This window comes from Hemitrygon akajei, chromosome 10 (genome assembly GCF_048418815.1).
Source record: "Hemitrygon akajei chromosome 10, sHemAka1.3, whole genome shotgun sequence".
Taxonomy (NCBI): domain Eukaryota; kingdom Metazoa; phylum Chordata; class Chondrichthyes; order Myliobatiformes; family Dasyatidae; genus Hemitrygon; species Hemitrygon akajei.
In genome coordinates this window covers 121,924,132-121,943,446 of record NC_133133.1, presented here as the reverse complement: position 1 = coordinate 121,943,446, position 19,315 = coordinate 121,924,132, and the positions used below count along the sequence as shown (strand labels likewise).

General features: G+C 41.3%; 1 protein-coding gene across 9 annotated transcripts in view; it reads left to right on the top strand.

Annotated features, from left to right (window-relative positions):
* The first annotated feature begins 5,561 nt into the window (after positions 1–5,561).
* Positions 5,562–19,315, top strand: part of caps2 (calcyphosine 2) — a 66,030-nt gene continuing 52,276 nt past the window's right edge. For 3 of the 9 annotated variants that reach the window (XM_073058867.1, XM_073058866.1, XM_073058863.1), the window contains exons 1-6: positions 5,562–5,667; positions 5,779–5,856; positions 7,458–7,504; positions 12,173–12,218; positions 14,169–14,294; positions 17,865–18,053. In XM_073058867.1, the coding sequence (XP_072914968.1) occupies positions 5,653–5,667; positions 5,779–5,856; positions 7,458–7,504; positions 12,173–12,218; positions 14,169–14,294; positions 17,865–18,053 (501 nt within the window). In that variant the 5' untranslated portion in view covers positions 5,562–5,652. The other 6 variants (XM_073058864.1, XM_073058868.1, XM_073058870.1 and 3 more) reach the window with 6 other exon arrangements.

The following is a 19,315-nucleotide window of genomic DNA, read 5'->3' as shown; positions in this document are numbered from 1 at the left end:
CTTCAAGCCTGCACCACCAACCAGAATGATCATGGCTGATCTACGCTGGCCTCCCCAACTCCTAATACCCTTGACCTTTTGAATATTATCTATATCCAGTTTAAAGGAGGTGAGTGGTGACTTGTTAGAGGTGTACACAATTGATAAGAGGCATAGATCTAGTTTACAGCCAGAGATGTTTTCCAAGGGCAGAAATAGCTAATCTAAGAGGGGTATGATTTTAAGGTGATTGGAGGAAAGTATAAAGTAGATATCAGGGTTTTTTTTAACAGAATGGTGGGTGTATGAAATGTTCTGACGGGTGGTGATAGAAGCTCACACAAGGATATTTCAGAAGCTTGGATAGGCATGTGGATGACAGAAAAATGGCGGGCTATGTAGGAGGGAAGGGTTAGATTGTGGAGTAAGTTAAAGGGTCAGCACACATCATGAGCCGAAGAGCCTTCTCTGTGCTGTAATGTTCTATGTACAGTAACTGTTTAAAATGCTCTGGCCTTCTCCAGGAGAGATCCACTACCCCCTGTGAGAAGAAACATGTAGGAACATTAGTTTGAAGTGACTGACCATGTTTTGTAGTTCGGCTTCCTTTTGCAGGGTTTTCCTGCTAGTAGAAACTTATCAACATCTGCCCGCTTGGTTCTTGTATGTTTGAATAAGGTCAACCCCCATTCTTTTAAACTCCAAGGAATACAGAGCCAAACTGTCCAACCCTTTTCATACAAGAAGTTAGTGTGATGAATCACCTTTGGACTGCCTCCAATGCTAATGTAAACCTTAATTTTTAGCTAAGGGGATCAAAAATGTGTGCAGTCTTCCAAAATGGCCTCACTGACAAGAGGATTTAAAGAACTTTAATCTCGAGGACATCTGAATGGGTTGCTTGCAGTGTGATTGGGCTGAATCTTTTTACAGCAAGGAATGTTCGCAATAATCATCCATGTATTTAATGGCATAAAATGTAGATGAGATTGTGCAGATGCTGGAGGAACTCAGTATCTTAGGCAGCACGGAGGGGAATGAACAGTCAATAGGGCTGAAGTCCTTCATTCAGATTCTAAACTAATGACACTATGGTTCTTTGTTTTTATCTTGTCACACACACTGAGGCTGCTGCTCTGATGAGAACAGTTTTGCGATGGATAAATTTTGAAGGCCTAATTTATTCAAGTGCCCTTTCCTTTGCATTGTGAATTATGGTTCATTCAGTCAGGAGTTACTATTTCATAACACATACAGAACAAAACAATCTAATGCCTTTGCTTTGCATATAGATGTTACGATTTTTAAGGTAGATTTAGAGTAAATTTACATAATCTTATGATCAAGGGAAAGTATTGCTTTTGTAGCAGCAATTGAGTAGGTACAGTACAAAAGGCACACCTTTCAAATTGAGCAAGATAGTTTTTGGAATGCCTTCAGCTTTTTTGTTACATTGTTTTGATTCTTCATTTTTCTGTGGTCTTCCTGTTGTTGATTTTTCATTACCTGTTATAAAGTAAATTGTGTTTAGTGTGTTTAAATCATTGTAGAAAATTACAACTTAAATGCTCTTTCATTTAGTTCAAAACTTGAACTTGTCAAAATATACTGAGTGTGTATAAAAATGTAAGGGCTTAAAATCAGCAATGAAAAGAATGGGATTACACTACACTTTCCAGAAAAGAGTTCAAAGTAAATTTATTATGGAAGTACGTATATGTCACCTTGAGATTCATTTTCTTGTAGGCATTCACTGTAGAACAGAGAAATACAATAGAATCAATGAAAAACTACAGGCAGACTGACAAATACCAATGTACAAAAGAAGACAAACTGCAAATTAAAAAAAAGTAAATAATGTTGAATAGTCCTTGAAAGTGAGTCCATAGGTTGTAGAATCAGTTCAGGGTTGTAGTGAGAGAAGTTTTCCATGCTGGTTTAGGACTCTGATGGTTGTAGGGTAATAACTGTTCCTGAACCTGGTGGTTTTTGGACCCTGAAGCTCCTGTACCTTCTTCCCAATGGCAGTAGTGGGAAGAGAGCATAGTCTGGATCGTGTGGGTCCATGTCGGCATTCTTTTGGCAGAGCTCTTTGTAGATGTTCTGCATGAACTGTGCCTGTGATGGACTGGGCTGTGCCCACCATTCTTTTGTAGACTTTCTGTTCATGGGCTTTGGTGTTTCCATACCAGGCTGTGAGGCAACCAGTCAGGATACTCTCCACTGTGCATCTACAGATGTTTGTCAAAGTTTTAGATGAAGTAGAATCTGCACAAACTTCTAAGACAGTAGAGGTGTTGTGTTGCCTTTGTGAAGGCACTAATGTGCTAGTCCTAGGATAGACTTGATATAATATATCTTGACATAATTTCTATGACTTGATATAACTTCTATAATTTCCGTGGAGAACATTCTGACAGGCTGCATCACTGTCTGGTATGGTGGGGGGGGGGGGGGGGGGTGGCTTCTGCACAGGACTGAAAGAAGCTGCAGAGGGTCATAAATTTAGTCAGCTCCATTTTGGATACTAGCCTACTAAATACCCAGAACATCTTCAGGGAGCAGTGTCTCCGAAAGGCAGTGTCCATTATTACAGACCTCCAGCACCCAGGGCATGCCCTTTTCTTACTGTTACCATCAAATAAGAGGTACATAACCCTGAAGGCACACACTCAGCAATTCAGGAACAGCTTTTTCCCCTCTGTCATCCGTTTCCTAAATGGACATTGAACCCATGAACACTAACTCACTTTGTTAATGCACAATTATTTATGTTTTTTGCAAAAATTTAAACTATTCAAATCACGGATACTGTACTGTAAATTTATTTATTTATTTATTCTCTTCTATGTTATGTATTCCATTGAACAGCTGCTGCTAAACTAACATGCTGGTGATAATAAACCCAATTCTGATTCTGATATAATGATCAAAGGAATTTAAAGTTACCGACCCTGTTCCCCTCCTATCCCTTTATGAGGACTGGCTCACAGACTTCTGGTGTCTTCTTCCTGTAATCAATAATCAGTTCATGGTCTAAAATCAAAAAAGCATAGGAACAGAATTAGGCCATTCTGCCCATTTCATCATGGCTGATATATCATCCCTCTCAACCCAATTCTCCTGCCTTCTCCCCATCACCTTTGTTCTCCTTACTAAACAAGACGGCATTAATCTCTGTTTTAATTATATCCAATGACTTTGCCATCCAATGTCACAGCCATTGGTGGCAATGAATTTCACAGATTCATCATCCTCACGAAGTTCTCATCTATTCTAAATAGACATCCCACTATTTCTGAGGCTGTGTCCTCTGGTCCCAAGTTCCCCAACTATAGGAAATATCCTCTCCACATCCACTTTATTTAGCCTTTTAAATATTCAATGGGTTTCAATGAGATCCCCCTCATTCTTTTGAACTTCAATGAATACAGGCCCAGAGCCATCAAATGCTCTACATATATTAATCCTTTCATTCCTGGGATAATTATTGTGCACTGCCTCTGGACAGTCTCCAATGACAGAACATCTTTTCTTAGAGAAGAGGCCCAAAACTGCTCACAATACTTCAAGTGCAGATTGATCAATGTCTTATAAAGCCTCAGTATTATATCCTTGCTCTTACATTCTAGTCCTCTCAAGATGAATGCTAACATTGCATTTGCCTTCCTTGTTGCCAATTCAACTTGCAAGTTGACCTTTAGGGAACCCTGCACAAGGACCCCCAAGTCCCTTTGCACAACTATTTTTTGAATTTTCTCCCCATTTAGAAAATAGCCCACACCTTTATTCCATCAACCAAAGTGCATGACTCCCCATGCACTACATTCCATTTGCCACTTTTTGCTCATTTTCCCAATCCACTTAAGTCCTTCTGCAGATTCCCTGGCCTTCCTCCTGTCTTCGTTTTGTCTGCAAACTTGTACACAAAGCCATCAATTCTGCCATCAAAATCATTGACATATGAAAAGGAGTGGTCCTAGCACCATTAGTCAACAGCAGCCAACCAGAAAATGCCCCTTTATTTTCACTCTTTGCCTCGTGCTAGTCAACCATGTTATTATCTTTCCCATCATAACATGGGTTATTGTTTGGTAGCGTCATGTGTGGCACCTTGTCAAAGTCCTTCTGAAAATCCAATTAAACTACATCTGCTGACCCTTCTTTGACTATCCTGCCTATTATTTCCTCAAAGAATTCCAACAGATTTGTCAGGCAAGATTTCCCCTTAAGAGACCATGCTGACTTTGGTCTCTTTTATTATGCATCTCCAAGTGACTTTAAATCTTATCCTTTATAATGGACTATAACGTCTTCTCAACCACTGAAGTCGGCTAATGGGCCTATCATTTCCTTTCTTCTGCCTCCCTCCCGTCTTAAAGAATGGAGTGCCATTTGCAATTTTTCGTCCTCTGGAACCATTCCAGAATCCAGTGATTCTTAAAAGATCATTAATAATTCCTCCATAATCTCTTCAGCTATCTCTTTCAGAACACTGGGGTGTTCAGTCAGCTTTTCAACTTCCCTCTATGATGATTCGTGAGCACCTTTGATCCGGTCAACAATACTGGCGTTGTCTGACTTTGGCAAACATCTGTGCTATTCAAGCAGATAACGGCTATCGACTGTTTCCATGGCAACCCTGGCCTTATCCAATCAGCGATATTTCTTTTGTCTACTCCGTATCCTCTGTATCTCAAAAAAATACTGCAGTGTGTTCTCTTGCGGTTGTCATGGAGGTTCTTCTGTCTGAAGTGTTAACTCTTACAACATGCGTTGCCTATTGAGTGTTTCCATTAATTTTAGGCGCGTTTTTTAGATTATGAGGACACTCACTTCATTCTTCCTCTCGTGGGGTATTCCACGTTATAATGATTCTCAGCATAACTACAATTATTTTACTTTTTCCTGATTTATATAAAAAACATTAACTTTATTGTGATCTGGAATGTAATGTTTAAAATGATGCCGGGAGCAAAATAAGCAGTAACATTCTTAAGAAATTAGATACACTGCCGAGTATGTTGAAGGCGCGCTACTCGCTTTTATCAACTATTCATAGCCCAAGTTCAATTATGTGACAATTCCTGTGATTAACCACAGAATTTCAGCTGAATACTCCTTTGCAGTACAGTACTGTGGGACTGCCACATTGTTGGAGAGGAGAAATTTCAGTTAAAGATGTTAAATCTATTCACTCTCGGATCCCTTTGACATGTACTGTTTCTGGTGCCTTGGCCATTATTTTTCACTCATTACTAAAACAGATAATCTCTGGTTTAATCATGAAAGTTTGATGTAAGCAAATAGTCTGTTTTCTTTCTCACAGTCGCGATTATACTATCAAAGGACTTTCTTGGCTTGAAACTTTCGGAATAGGGATAAACTATACTATGAAAATACAAGTTTTAGTTATGAAATTTTCCAGAGTGACATTTCTTAGCAAATTGAGCTGCATCACTGATCCTTTTCAAACCGATGCCCAGGGAACAAGAAACATTGAACGGCAACTCCGCGTACACTGTTTGGCGCATGGGCATTAGGGTCCAGGAAGCCCTAGGCCGACAAGGCTGACGCGAGGGGCAGGTCGTCATGGCAACGCGCATAGAGCGAGGTGGGGTAGTTGCCAGGTGAGTGGTAGGCGGCGGGCACTGACGTCAGTGGACAGGCCGGATGAACCCAGCCCAGGTTTGTGTAACCCTGACCCTTTGGTTGTGCATTCCCAACGGTTCATGACGCGTGTCGTGTAAAAAGTTCTGCTAATGTTTCTTTTTTGGTGGGGGTGTCTTATTTTTACAGAATTGGCCACTTAAAATGGATCTGGAAGTAAAAGGCGTTGGGACATCAAGGCACGGAGGCCGACAGAAATCAGCTCAGGTACATGAAAATTGGGAGCCGGACAGTTAAACGTCTACAAAGTTATGAGAAAAGATGTTTGGTAAATTATTGTTACATGTACGAGGTACAGTGCAAAGCTTTGTTTTGCATGGCATTCATGAAGATCATTTCATCACATCAGTACATCGAGGTAGTACGAGTGGAAGGGCAACAACGCAGTGCAGAATATAGGAATACAGTTACGAAGAAAGTCCAGTGCAGGTATTCAATAAGGTGCAAGTCCATGATGAGATGGCTTGTGAGACCCAGAGCCCATCTTAACGTAGAGGAGGTCCGTTTAGTTGTCTTATAACAGCACGGTAGAAGCTGTCCTTGAGTTTGGTGGTACAGGCTTTCATATTTTTGTAACTTCTGCCCAATGGGATGGAGGACAAGCGACAATATATGAGGTGGCCTTTTTAAAATTTTGGCTGCTTTAACAAGGCAGGGAGAATTGTACATAGAATCCACGCGGGGGAGGCTGGTATCCATGATGTGCTGAGCTGTGTCCACAACTCCGCAGTTTCTTGCAGCCTCGGGCAGAGTAGTTTCCAAATGTTGTTTTCTGTGCTGAATCTGCAAAAATTGGTGAGGGTCAAAGGGGGCATGCCAAACTTCTTTAGCCTCCTGATGAAGTTGGTGTTGGTTTATTTTCTTGACCACGGCCTCTATGTGATGGTTCTTTCTGTCCAGTCAGAGGCACCCAAAAGAGCTTCTCAGTCCAGATGATGGATCCCTAAAGAACATAAACATCTGGAGCTACTGCAGGCTCCTCTACCTATAAAGCCTTCATTGCTGTCTATCAGTTCATCCTTGATCTTCTATCTCAGTTCCATTTTCTTGATTATCCCCATTTGCCTGGATTCCTTTTATAATCCAGAAATCAGTTCGTCTCTGAATGAACTCAATGGCAGGAGTAGATGCTGAGAGAAGCACTGAGGTGACTATCATAGTCAATGCCTCCATTGCCACTGAACACTGGGTGGTTCAGCTTTGAATGACAGTTTCTTGAATGTTACTTGTTCAAGGAGGAACTATAAGTGACATTGAAGCACTCTGGGAGAATGTATTGAACTTTTTAGTACAATAGTCATCAAGAAAGACAGCCCTATTTGCATTTACTGAATAGATAAATAAACTATTTTTGAAGAACACAAATTATTTCATAATTTATTGAGCTATTGGGTGCCAGAGCAAATGATTGGGACAGATACAATAAGAGCATTTGGACAGGTATATGGATGGGAAAAGTTTAGAGAGATATGGGACAATTGTGGGCAAATGGGACTAGTGTAGATGAGCATTTTGGTTGGCATGGATGAATTGAGCCAAAGGTTTTATTTGTGAGTTGTATAATTCCATGACTCTTTTTTATTATCTTACTAACTGTAATCTGTCACGCCAACTGTTTATTTATTTTCCTCTCTATTACTTTAGTGATATCAGGACCTCACTAAACATATTTAGTTTCTTGTGCTGGTTTATTTTGCTGCCGACTAGTATATGTAATTGTTATAATTTCATTTATATTTAATAATGTTGGTCTCTTTCCAATTCTCATTTAGAAGTAATTGGCTTTGTAAATATATTTTTCTAAATAGGGTTGGAGGATAAGTTCCAGCGTTGCTTATGGCCCACGTCCCAATGAGTAAGTCTCTGATGTTAAATTTACTAATGACTTCATCTTTTCAACATTGCTTTTCTTTGATGAGATGTACTATTAGGGCCCATGGATTATTTTGGGAGAAGTTAGAGTTATGAGAGTCTAGCTTCTAACTAACTACCTAAGTTTGTTTAATGAGAGGACCAGTGTGGGAAAAGAGCGATGTTTGGTTTGTAAGGGGTCTAAGAAGATGTGACTGAGATGTGAGGTGGTGGGGTTTTTGGACACAACAGCTTCTACGGGGCCAGCCAAAGGTGTTTTTGCCTTTTTTTTCACTATTGCAAGACCTTGCTGGATATTAAGAACTTAAAGTAGTACAGGTCTGCCCCATCAGCAAGTTGCTTATTGGTGGAGAGACTGAAGGAGCTGGATTTGGTATGGACTGTGTTGCTGCCTGCTTTAGTGAGGTGTCAGAGTAGGCAAGGGCGGTATGCAGTCTAACAGCGGTTGATTGTCTTTGTTGATTTCCTTGTGGTCAGAAAATCCCTTTGGACATTGGTAATGTGGAATGCTGAAAGTCGAGTTCACTGGTTTATTGATGGAACTGACAGTGGGGGAGCCTTTTGGCTTTGGTCATAGTGAGAGGTAGGTCTCAGGCCACGGTGTCGCCAGCTTGCAGCCATCCAGGAGGGAGGTGTCAGATTTGGTGCCGGAGGCAGTGTGGCGCAGTGTCCATGCTGGTGTCAGTACTGCCTCCAGTGTTCGCTTGACAGGAGATTAGGTCTCAAGCCACGCTGATGATTGTTTTCAGCTGTTGAGGAGAGAGGCATCAGAGTCAGTGCTGGAAGAACATCCATGCTGGTATTGAAGCTGCCCTCCAGTGTTCACTTAGCAGAAAACAAGCTGTATTGTGTTCAAATGCAGACTGCTGAAACATTCATGGACTCAGGAACATGGACTATTGTTTTGTGTACCTGTACTTTACTGCTATCTTATATGTGTTTTGTGTTCCTTGTGCTGTGTATGACTGTTGGTACTGTGTTTTTCACCTTAGCCCTCAAGTAACACTGTTTTGTTTGACTTTATTTATGGGTAGTCATGTATGGTTGAACTTGAATGGACAATAACATTTTTCTTTCTGATTGCCTGCAGCCAATAGCTTGTTTTTCAGGGTAGCAATGATACTTTGAGTAGTTTCTTCCCGCAGGCAGTAAACTGATCAACCATTAATGAACCCCCACAGCCCCCTCTATCTCTTACTTCAGTCACTGCACTGTAAACACTTTAAGCCACGTTTTATAATGTAGTTCACATCATATGCTGGTACCTTTTGTGTTTCTTCTTCTTGTTATTCCTCTCTGCACTTTGTGGTGCATCGGGTGACAACCTTGCTGTTTCTTTAGCATTTTATATGTTTTCTACAAGGTCGATGCTCAACCGAGCATGGATGGAAAACGTGCAGGTTCAAACCCAGGATCACTATTAAGCATTTATATGCTGGCATTTATGTATTGATGCACATTTTATTCCATATCCATGCCTTAACCTCTAAGTTTATCTTTATATACTTCTGTATTTTTTACAACTATTGAATGCTATTTTTTATTGCATGTTGCGTCCCGACCATACACCACAACAAATTCCTAGTGCATGTAAATGTATATGGAGAATAATGTTGATCCTAGATGTTGCTGTTGCATAAAAAAGTAAAAAGACTTTTATTCTCGCAGTCTCAATACACCCCAGCATTGTGAGCCCTTTAAGTTCCTGTTTTTCTCCCTCCAATAGCTGTTGCCAGCATCACTCCTCCCTTCCCTCACTCCATCTACCTCACAGTTTTGTTCTCTCTGCCTCCATCTATCATCGACCTGCCACAGTCTCCTAACTCTAGCTCCATACCCTCCCCCACCTACCTGTCATCATTTGCCCCTCCTCAGGCTCCTGTTTTACCACATTCCCTCTCCTCTTTATACTTGCCATCCCCTCTCTCAGCCCCAATGCAGTGTTTTGACCCAAACCTTCCCTCTGTCCCCTACAGATACCGCTCAACCTGCTGATTTCCTCCAGTAGACTGATATTTGCTCCATATTCTAGCATCTGCAGTCTCTTGTGTCTGTCAGTGGTGTTTGTTGTCCACTTTGTTTCGACTGCGCTTGGAGTATTGTGTTTAGTTCTGGTTGCCTCATTTATGGATGTGGAAGCTATAGGGGGTTGCAGAAGATTTTTAGCAGGATGCTGCCTGGTTTAGAGAGTGTGTCTTATGAAGATGGTTTGAGTGAGCTATGGGTTTTCTCTTGAGAATCAGATGTGCATAAGCTGCTAAGAGGCATAGACAGAGTGGACAGCCAGAGACATTTCCCCAGGGTGGAAATGGGAAGCAGGCAAAATTTTAAGATTATTGAATGAAAGTGTAGGGTGGATGTCAGAGGTAAGTTTTTTTACATAAAAAGTAGCGAGTTCATGGAAAGCACTGCCAGGAGTGGTGGAAGAGGCAAACACTTTAGGGATTTTTAAGAGACTCATAGATAGACATATGGATAAATGAAAAAGGTGGGGAGGGAAGGGTTGGGTTGATTTTAGATTAAGTTAAAGGGTCAACACAACATCATGGGCTGAAGGGGCTTTACTATGCTCTGCCAGTGAGTGCTGATGAGAAAATGATGGTGAGCTGCCACTGAAGTCTGTGTGGTAAAGTCTCTCAGTGGCAGTGTTGATCTGGAGATCCAAGGGGTTCACCCAATGACAACAAGACACTCAATTATATATCTAAATCAGATTGACAGGGTGGTAATGGTACTTCCCTTGACTTGATGCACCAGCAGCTGTGACTGTTGGAGGACTGCAATTTAGACCATAAGACCATTAGAAATAGGAGCAGAATTAGGCCATTTGACCCATTGAGTATGCTGCACCATTCCATCATGGCTGATTGATCCCCCTCAATCCCATTCTGTTTTTTTCCCTAACCTTTGATAGCCTTGCTAATCAAGAACCTATCAACATCTGCTTTAAATATACCCAATGACTTGGCCTCCTCCACAATCATCTGTGGCAATGAATCCCACAGATTTACCACCCTTCAGCTAAAGAAATTCCTCCTCATCTCTCTTCTAAAGGGAGTTCCTTCTATTTTGAGGCTGTGCCTCTGGTCCTAGTCTACCCCACTAGAGGAAACATACTCTCCATGTCCACTTTATCTAGGCCTTTCTATTTAGACTCTATTTAGGAGGCGTTCTTGAAGAAGGTTTGGTGAGTTATGTTTGTTGGAGGCACACACTGCAGCTCTGGTACCATATGTTGAAGGGAGAACATATTGTTGAACATTGTGGATTAGTCTTAATTTATTCATAGTGGATTCCGGTTCATTAGTCCATCGGTTAATCAGAACAGGTGCTTATCTGGAACAGCTCTTAAAGAACAAACACTAATTGAGAAAATAGCTGGGATTCCTTTCAGTTAATTAGGACATGATGCCACTTAATTGGGAAAAGAGACTTACTGAACAGTTTCTAATGAGCTTCAGTTGTGTAACTTTGTGTGGCCATCAGACACTGCACTGTGCTTAGAGCAAGCAGTTTTTAAATAACATCAGTTGCATGTGTTTGTGTTCAAAATGCAGTGATTTTTGTCAGTGATAGTTGGTGAAAAATAAGTAGTAAGACAATTTAGAATTACTTTGCTCACCGTGGTTTCAAGCATTCAAGCTTGGAGATGTTAGAAATGGCTGGGAGTGAAAATGATACGATTTCACTACTTCAACAAGTTAGGTACTATGAAAAATTTGAAGGTATCGAAAATCTTCTTGAATGTTACAATGAAAATGAAGATCTGGAGGTTGCAATCGTTGATTGAAAGCAGTCCATTATCTGCACTAATTTTGTTAATTTACTATCAGAAGAACGTGGCAGCATGTTGGTTGTCTGTTGTATCTGGTGATGACAGTGAAATCTATGCAGGAAAGTTTTTAAAGTTGAAAAACTATTGCACTGACTCAGTTCACTTTCTCAACCAGATGTCCTGGTCTAGTGGTACGGGTAGTCAAAACTGAGGTCTTCCCTGGTTGCAGTGGATAACCATGATGACTTCTATGCCTTGTCATGCCCTTCACTCTCCACAAAGCGTTTTGGAACCGCCTCAGGCCATTGGATCTCCCTGATGATCACATCCGCCAGAGCTGACTTCATATGCTGGGACAGGTGTATCCCTATTTCTCCATGGTGTGAGGCCAGCGGCTACACTCACCGGTGTAGCCTCCTTGTCGAAGTTGTGTACCAGGGTGTGGCTCCTCTTGCATGCAAACAGCTACATGGAGCTACAGATGAGAGCTGAGTGACTGGTGGGGATCAAGTGAGCTGCCCCAGAATGGACACAACAAGCTTCTCACCAGAGATGCTGCCCTTCCCTGGATACCCCTCACATGGCAGTGTACACTAGATAAGTTCCCATGTTGGTAACTATTAAGAACTAATACACAGTTTTGTAGTACTGTAGTAGCATTGACAGTGTTCTAATTTGTTCTGTATTTCTTTTAAATACATAATTCATTATTCAGTTAAGTGTTTATCTTTTTTATACATTTTTAACTATTTCCATGAAACTTCGGCTAATTGGAGCAGCCATTTAATTGGGCTGAAATGTACTGGTTCCGATGTGTCCCAATTAATTGGAATCCATTGTACTTGTATAACAGCAGGCTTTTTTTCTTCATTTCAGTGTGCCTGCATTAGATTTGGGGAAACTTGGTGATTTGGATAGTGAGGTAAGCAGCTAATCACTCTCTAGAATTCTATTTGCAATAAATTCTCATGCCAGAAATGAGATGGTTTGAAAATTTTCCCTAATATGGATTACACATGCCTAGATATGCATATTGCCTGATGTTTAAAGAATGCTGACTTTCTGAAGTGCATGCCTTTTGAATGATTTGGATAAAAATGAGATTAGATTGACTTTATTTGTCGTGTGTACATCGAAACATAAAGTGAAATGTGTTGTTTGTGTCAATAACCTAACACAGTCTGAGGATATCCTGGGGGGCAGCCTGCAAGTATTGCCATGTTTCTGGTGCCAGCATAGTATTCCCACAATTTATTAACCCTAACTCTTACATCTTTGAATAAGACCATAAGACATAGGAGCAGAATTAGGCCATTAGTCTCATTAGTCTGCTCTGCCATTCCATCATGGCTGATCCCAAATCCCACTCAACCCCATTCACCTGACTTCTCAATATATCCCTTGATGGCCCAAACAATCAGGAATCTTATCAACTTCTGCTTTGAACCTACGCACGGACTTGGCCTCTACTGCAGTCTGTGGCAGAACATTCCACAGATTCTTTGGCTAAAAAAAGTCCTCCTTACTTCTATTCTAAAAGGTCACCACTCAGTTTTGAGGCTGTGCCCTCTAGTTCTGGATACCTCCACCAGGGGAAACATCTTCTCCACATTTATCTTATCTAGTCCTTTCAACATTTGGTAGGTTTCAATGAGATCCCCACACATTTTTCAAGATTCCATTGAGTACAGACCCAAAGCTGTAAACGTTCCTCATATGTAAACCCCTTCATGAATGTGAGAGTATGTTAAAGCAGCTGGAGGAAACACACACAGTCACAGAGAGAATGTACAAAACTCCTTACAGGCAGTAGTGGGAATTGAACCCCATTCTTACAGCTGGTGCTATAGAACATTACACTAACCACGATGCTGATGTGCTGATAGGAAAACTAAATAGCTTTAATGGTATTGCAGTAAAAGTAGAACATTCTCCAGAATGTTGATGTGTTAGGAACTTTCTATGATGTTTTATCATCACCACTGTGTATAAGGAGTTTGTACGTTCTCCCTGTGACTGCATGGGTTTCCTCGAGGTGATCTGGTTTCCTCCCACATTACAAAGACATCTGGGTTAGCAGGTTAATTGGTCATAAAGGTGTGATTGCGCAGTGCAGGCTTGTTGGGCTGGAAGGGCCTATTACTGTGTATCTTAAAATTTAATTGTCATAGTTTGACAATTGAGCAAAGATTTTTGACTGGAATAACACAGAAACAAGATGGTCAGTTCATCGAGTACAAGGTGGTTTTGGCCTGCCAGAGACACACTCTGTTCTGAGCTCAATCCCCAGTAATTCCCAGTTCTTCCAAAGGCTAATAACTGCTTAAACAGTTTCTCTGCTAAAACCTTCGGCAATGGTGCTTGGCATAGATTATAGTCCTTTCCAAAGAAGATTTTACAAACTGTCTTGGAACATTTTAATACATTAAAAGCAGTCTTAAAGTGTGACTTCTTGTCATTATATGGATTGAGTAGGGGGATAAATGTGTTTAGAAAGAACACTTTCATGGAGAAACAGTGCAGTATGTTCAAGATAGTATCAACATGCTATAGTAATTGTTACTTAATTGACCTTAGAAATGCAAAACTAGATGAAGTTCCTTTAGCCAGGGGGTGGGGAATATGTGGAATTCATTGCCACAGATGGTTGTGGAGGCCAAATCACTAGGTATACTTAAGGTGGACGTTGATAGGTTTTTGACTTGTAATGGTATCACTGTTATGGGGAGAAGGCAGAAGAACGAGGGATAATAAATCAGCCATATTGGAATGGCGGAGCAGACTGAATGGGCCGAATGGGCTAACTTTGCTCTTGTGTCTTATGATCTCAGTTTCCTGTTTAGTAATACCAGTATGAATCTTGTCCTTGCAGAGTGATTTGTTATATACACCTATTATGTCAGCAAAACCTCGACTGGCTTCTCCGGATTCTACCTCAACTGTAAGCTGGGGCACGCCTTTGCCATCTGCACATGCAGCGTACCACTCCTACCGTCAGGTATGTTATTGCAAGTAAATGGTTGACAGTGGTCATGGTCTGCAGTTTACAATATTTGTTCTTACGGCATGTGTATTACATTATTGGATCACAGGCCTGGTTTAATAATTAATAGGTATAAGATTACCACTGGCAGCTAGAGACTTTAAATACAATTGAGGAAATAGATCTCCCATCTAATTTCACTAATATACTTTCCCATCAAGGCTTTTGATGGCATGGTAGCATAGTGGTTATTGCAACACTTATCAGCAGAGCTGTAAGATTGGGGTTCGATTCCTGCTGCTGTCTTTAAGGAGTTTGCACATTCTCCCTGTGACCGTGTGGGTTTCCTCCAGTTTCCTCCCACATTCCAGAGATGTATGGGTAAGGGTTAGTGAGTTGTGGGCATGCAATATTGGTGCCGGAAGCTCGGTGCCACTTATGGGCTACCCAGCCGCATCCTTGCTGATTTAATGTGAAGTAAATGACACATTTCACTGTATGTTTCGGTGTACATTTGACAAATAAATCTAATCTTTAAGATCTTTAAATCTTTAAAGCCTCAGATGCAGTGTGGCTGGTTTGTAACTGCCAAGTGAAATGGGTCAACTAGGCATTTGGTTTAAGGACGATTAGGGGTGGCCATCACATGCTGGGCTTGTGTATGTGGCTATCCTGAGGAAGAACAATAAAACATAGAACAAAGCCATTGAAGCCACATTTTCTCTTTGAAAGGGCTGTTCATTACCTGAGGAGGACTGAACTGATCTCCCATGGCTAGTTGGTTCACACTGAGCCGGAGAATTCTGGTCACACTTACTAAACTCCCTTAACCTTGAACAGGGTTACTTTGCCATCTCCCCTCTCATTTCTTTTCCAGCACAAATATCCAGAGCCCTAGTGTTAGAACAGCAGTGATGATGATTGATCAACAAAGGCCAGGAAGTATGGGGTGGTTGCTACCCTTGATTCAGGATCCTTGTACTCCCTTGAGTACTACATAAATTGATTAGTGTTTTAAAGTTATTGTGGATCTCCTGAAATAAGAGGATGCACGATAACATTAAAACACTAATTAATTTGTTCAGTACTCAAGGAAAGATAGCAATACTTATTTAAAGAAACGTCTGCCTGACTTGAATCTACTGCAGATTGCCTTCGTTCCCTCTTCTGTCCCTGACACCACTCGCAACACCGTCCGGTGGTGAAGCCTCTCCATAAGCATAGAGTGGTTGTATGTGCTCCCAATTATACTACTTCCAGGAGGAAGTGATACCCTATGCCTTGCCCAATCAAGGTCTCCTCTCGCACAGGTTACCACTGCAACCGTGCCCCAGCAGAGTCCTGCGAGGCAAGCAAGTTCAGTGATATGGTAAATTTAGCATAGCATTTCTAACTGTATTCCACAATCCATGTTTCAAAATGTTCCAATGAGCGCAGCTACATGTCAGTCATGTGACATAACAGCTGCTTGGGATGTTTACCTGTTGTTTGGCTTTATATTTTATCTTATCAAAAAGATGCTAGTCTGTGTTAACTAAACTTTACTGTGGCTGCTGAGGAATTAAATTTATGTATGTAAATACAGCCAGTAGCCAGCTTATTAGGTACACCTGTTTGTTCATGCAAATATATAATCATCCAATCATGTGGCAGCAACTCAATGCATAAAAGCATGTAGACATGATCAAGAGATTCAGTTGTTTTTGAGACCAAACATCAGAATGGGGAAGAAATGTGATCTAAGTGACTTTGACTGTGGAATGATTGTTGGTGCCAGACAGCGTGGTTTAAGTATCTTAGAAACTACTGATCTCCTGGGATTTTCATGTAATCAGTCTCTAGGGTTTACAGAGACTGGTGTGAAAAACAAAATTAAATCCGGTGAGCAGCATTTTTGTGGTTGTAAACATCTTGTTAATGGGAGAGGTCAGAGGAGCGTGGTCAGATTGGTTCAAGCTGACAGGAAGGCGACAATAACTCAAATATCCACATGTTACAACATGATATGCAGAAGAGCATCTCTGAATGGACAACGTGTCAAACCTTGAAGTGGATGGGCTACAGCAGCAGAAGACCACAGCGGGGTCCACTCCTGTTCCTAATAAAGTGGCCACTAAGTGTATATGCATACCTACACTTTTAATGTGATACATTTCAAAACATGCATTAACAAACATTTTTGCCCACTTTACTCACTAGTAATATATGAAGAATCAGTAGATGGGCTAGAGCTGCAGAAGACCACTCTGGATAGTTAATTAAGTACACTCCTGTAACTAATATGGTGGCCACTGAGTGTAAAGAACATAAAAATAAAAGGCAAGCCAAGGTATTGTCGATTATGTTGGAATTCTTTGAGGAAATAGCAGGCAGGATAGACAGAGTCACTGGATGTTGCTTACTTGAATTTTCAGACAGCCTTTGACAATGCCGAACATGAGGCTGCTGAACAAGATAAGCGCCTATGGTATTACAGGAAATGTGCTAACATGGAGAGACGCTTGGCTGGCTGGCAGGGAACAAAAGGCAGAAATAGAAGTGTCCTTTTCTGGCTGGCTGGCAGTGAATAGTTATGTTTTGTAGGGGTTGATAATGGGACCGTTATTTTCACATTATATGTTAATGATTTGGATGACAGAATTGATAGCTGTATGGTCAAGTTTGCAGATGGTACAAAGGGGCAGGTAGTGTTGAGTAAGCAGAATTTGCAAAGGACTTAGACTGGGAGAATAGGCAAAAATGTTGCTGATGGAATACTGTGTAGGGAAGTGTACGGTCATGCATTTAAGGAGTTGACTACTTTCTAAACAGAAAGAAAATTTTTAAAAATCAGAGGAGCAAAGGGACTTGTGGTTCCTTGTGCAGGATTCCCTAAAGGTTATCTTGCAGGTTGAATCAGTAGTAAGGAAGGCAAATGCAATGTTAACATTCATTTCGCGAGGACTAGAATATAAGAACAAGTATGTAATGCTGAAGCTTTATAAGGTATTGGTCAGACCGCACCCAGAGTTTTGTGAGCAGTTTTGGGCCCCTTGTCTAAGAAAAGATGTATTAGCATTGGAGAGAGGGTCCAGAGGATCCTGGGAATGAAAGGGTTAATGCATGATGGCTCTGAACCTGTATTAGCTGGAGTTTAGAAGAATGGCAAGGGGGTATCTCATTCAAACCTATCGAATATTGAAAGGCCTAGGTAAAGTGGATGTAGGGAGGATGTCTCCTATAGTGGTTGAGTCTAGGACCAGAGGGCACAGTCTCTCAGAGGATTTCCACTTAGAACAGAGAAAAGGAGGAGTTTTGTCAGCCAGAGGGTGGTGAATCTGTGAAATTAATTTCCACAGACAGCTGTGGAAGCCTAGCCATTGAGTATATTTAAAGCTGAGGTTGATAGATTCTTGATTAGTCAGGGTGTCAGAGATTATGGGGAGAAACAGGAGAATGGGGTTAAGAGGGATAATAAATCAGTCATGATGGAATGGCAGAGCAGGTTTGATGGGATGAATGGCCTAATTCTGCTCCTATGTCTTATTGCTTCTAGAAGTTAATTTACTTCAAGTAAATAATTTTAACTGAACTCCATCCTTTTAGCCATGCCCAGTGGAAGAGTTGACGGTTCCTGAAAATCTACCTGCACCGTCAGAGCGGTACAGAGTGAAGTACCAGCAGTATGAAGAGGAGATGAAGACAAATTACAAGCAATATGTCCAGCAGATGGCGCAGAAGAGCAAAGCAGATCCTTCACATCAGCATTCCCCACCAGCAGGTCCCCAGACCCAGGTAGCTTGCTGCCTGCCCAAGGCAATGTTCCCCTTAAAATCTGAATCATGTTTATTAGCACTGACACATTGTGAAATTTATTTATTTTCAGCAGCAGTACAGTGCAGTACATAATAGTTACTACAAATTACAAAAATAAATAAATACAAAAGATGAATGATGAGGTGGTGTTCATGGGTTCATGAACCATTCACAAACCTGATGGCAGCAGTCAAAAACCCAAAGTCAAATTTATTATTCTCAAAGTACAGAGAGTATATGTTTAGGGGTTCCCAACCTTTTATATGCCATGTACCCCTACCACTAATTGAGGTGTCCGTGGACCCCAGGTTGGGAACCCCTGAGAGATTTAATTTCTTGCAGGCATTTACAGGAAAAATGAAGAAATACAATAGAATTTATGAAAAACTGTGCATAAACAAAGACTGGCAAATAACTAATGTGTAAAAGAAGATGCAGTACGCAAATAAAAAGTTAATACTGAGAACATGAGTTGCAGTGAATCCTTGAAAGTGAGTCTGTAGGTTGTGGAATCTTTTCAGCGTTGTGTTGAGTGAAGGTACCTGTACCAGTTCAGGAACCTGTTGGTTGTACTGCTCCTGAACCTAGTGGGATGGGATCTAATTCTTCTGTACCTTCAGCTCGATGGTAGTAGTAAGAGAGCATGGGCTGGATGAAGCTGGTCTTAAAGCATTAAGTGTGTGTCTTTGGGCTTCTATACCTCCTCTGTGATGGTAACAATGAGAAGAGGGTGTGTCCTGGGTAATGGGGGTCCATAACAATGGGTGCTGCCTTTTTGAGGCATCACCTTTTGAAGGTGTCCTCAGTGCTGGGAAGATTAAAGGCCAAGATGGAGCTGTCTGAGTTTACATCTTCCTGCAGCTTTTTCCAATCCTGTGCAATGGCCCCCCACATAAGAAGAGAGCATGGCCTGGATGGCGGGGGGTCCTTGAAGCTGTTCTTAAAGCTTTGTGGGTCTTCAGGCTCCTGTACCTCCTCTTTGATGGTAGCAATGAGAAGATGGTGTGCCTTGGATAATGAGGGTCCTTCATGACAGATGCCACCTTTTTGAGGCATTACCTTTTGAAGGTGTTCTCAGTGCTATGGAGGCTAGTGCCCACGATGGAGCTGGCTGAGTTTTGAACTTTCTGCAGCTTTTTCTGATGCTGTGCAAAGGTCTCTCTATACTAGACCGCAATGCAATCAGTTAGGATACTCTCTAGGATACATCTAGAAATTTGTGAGTCTTTGGTGACATACCA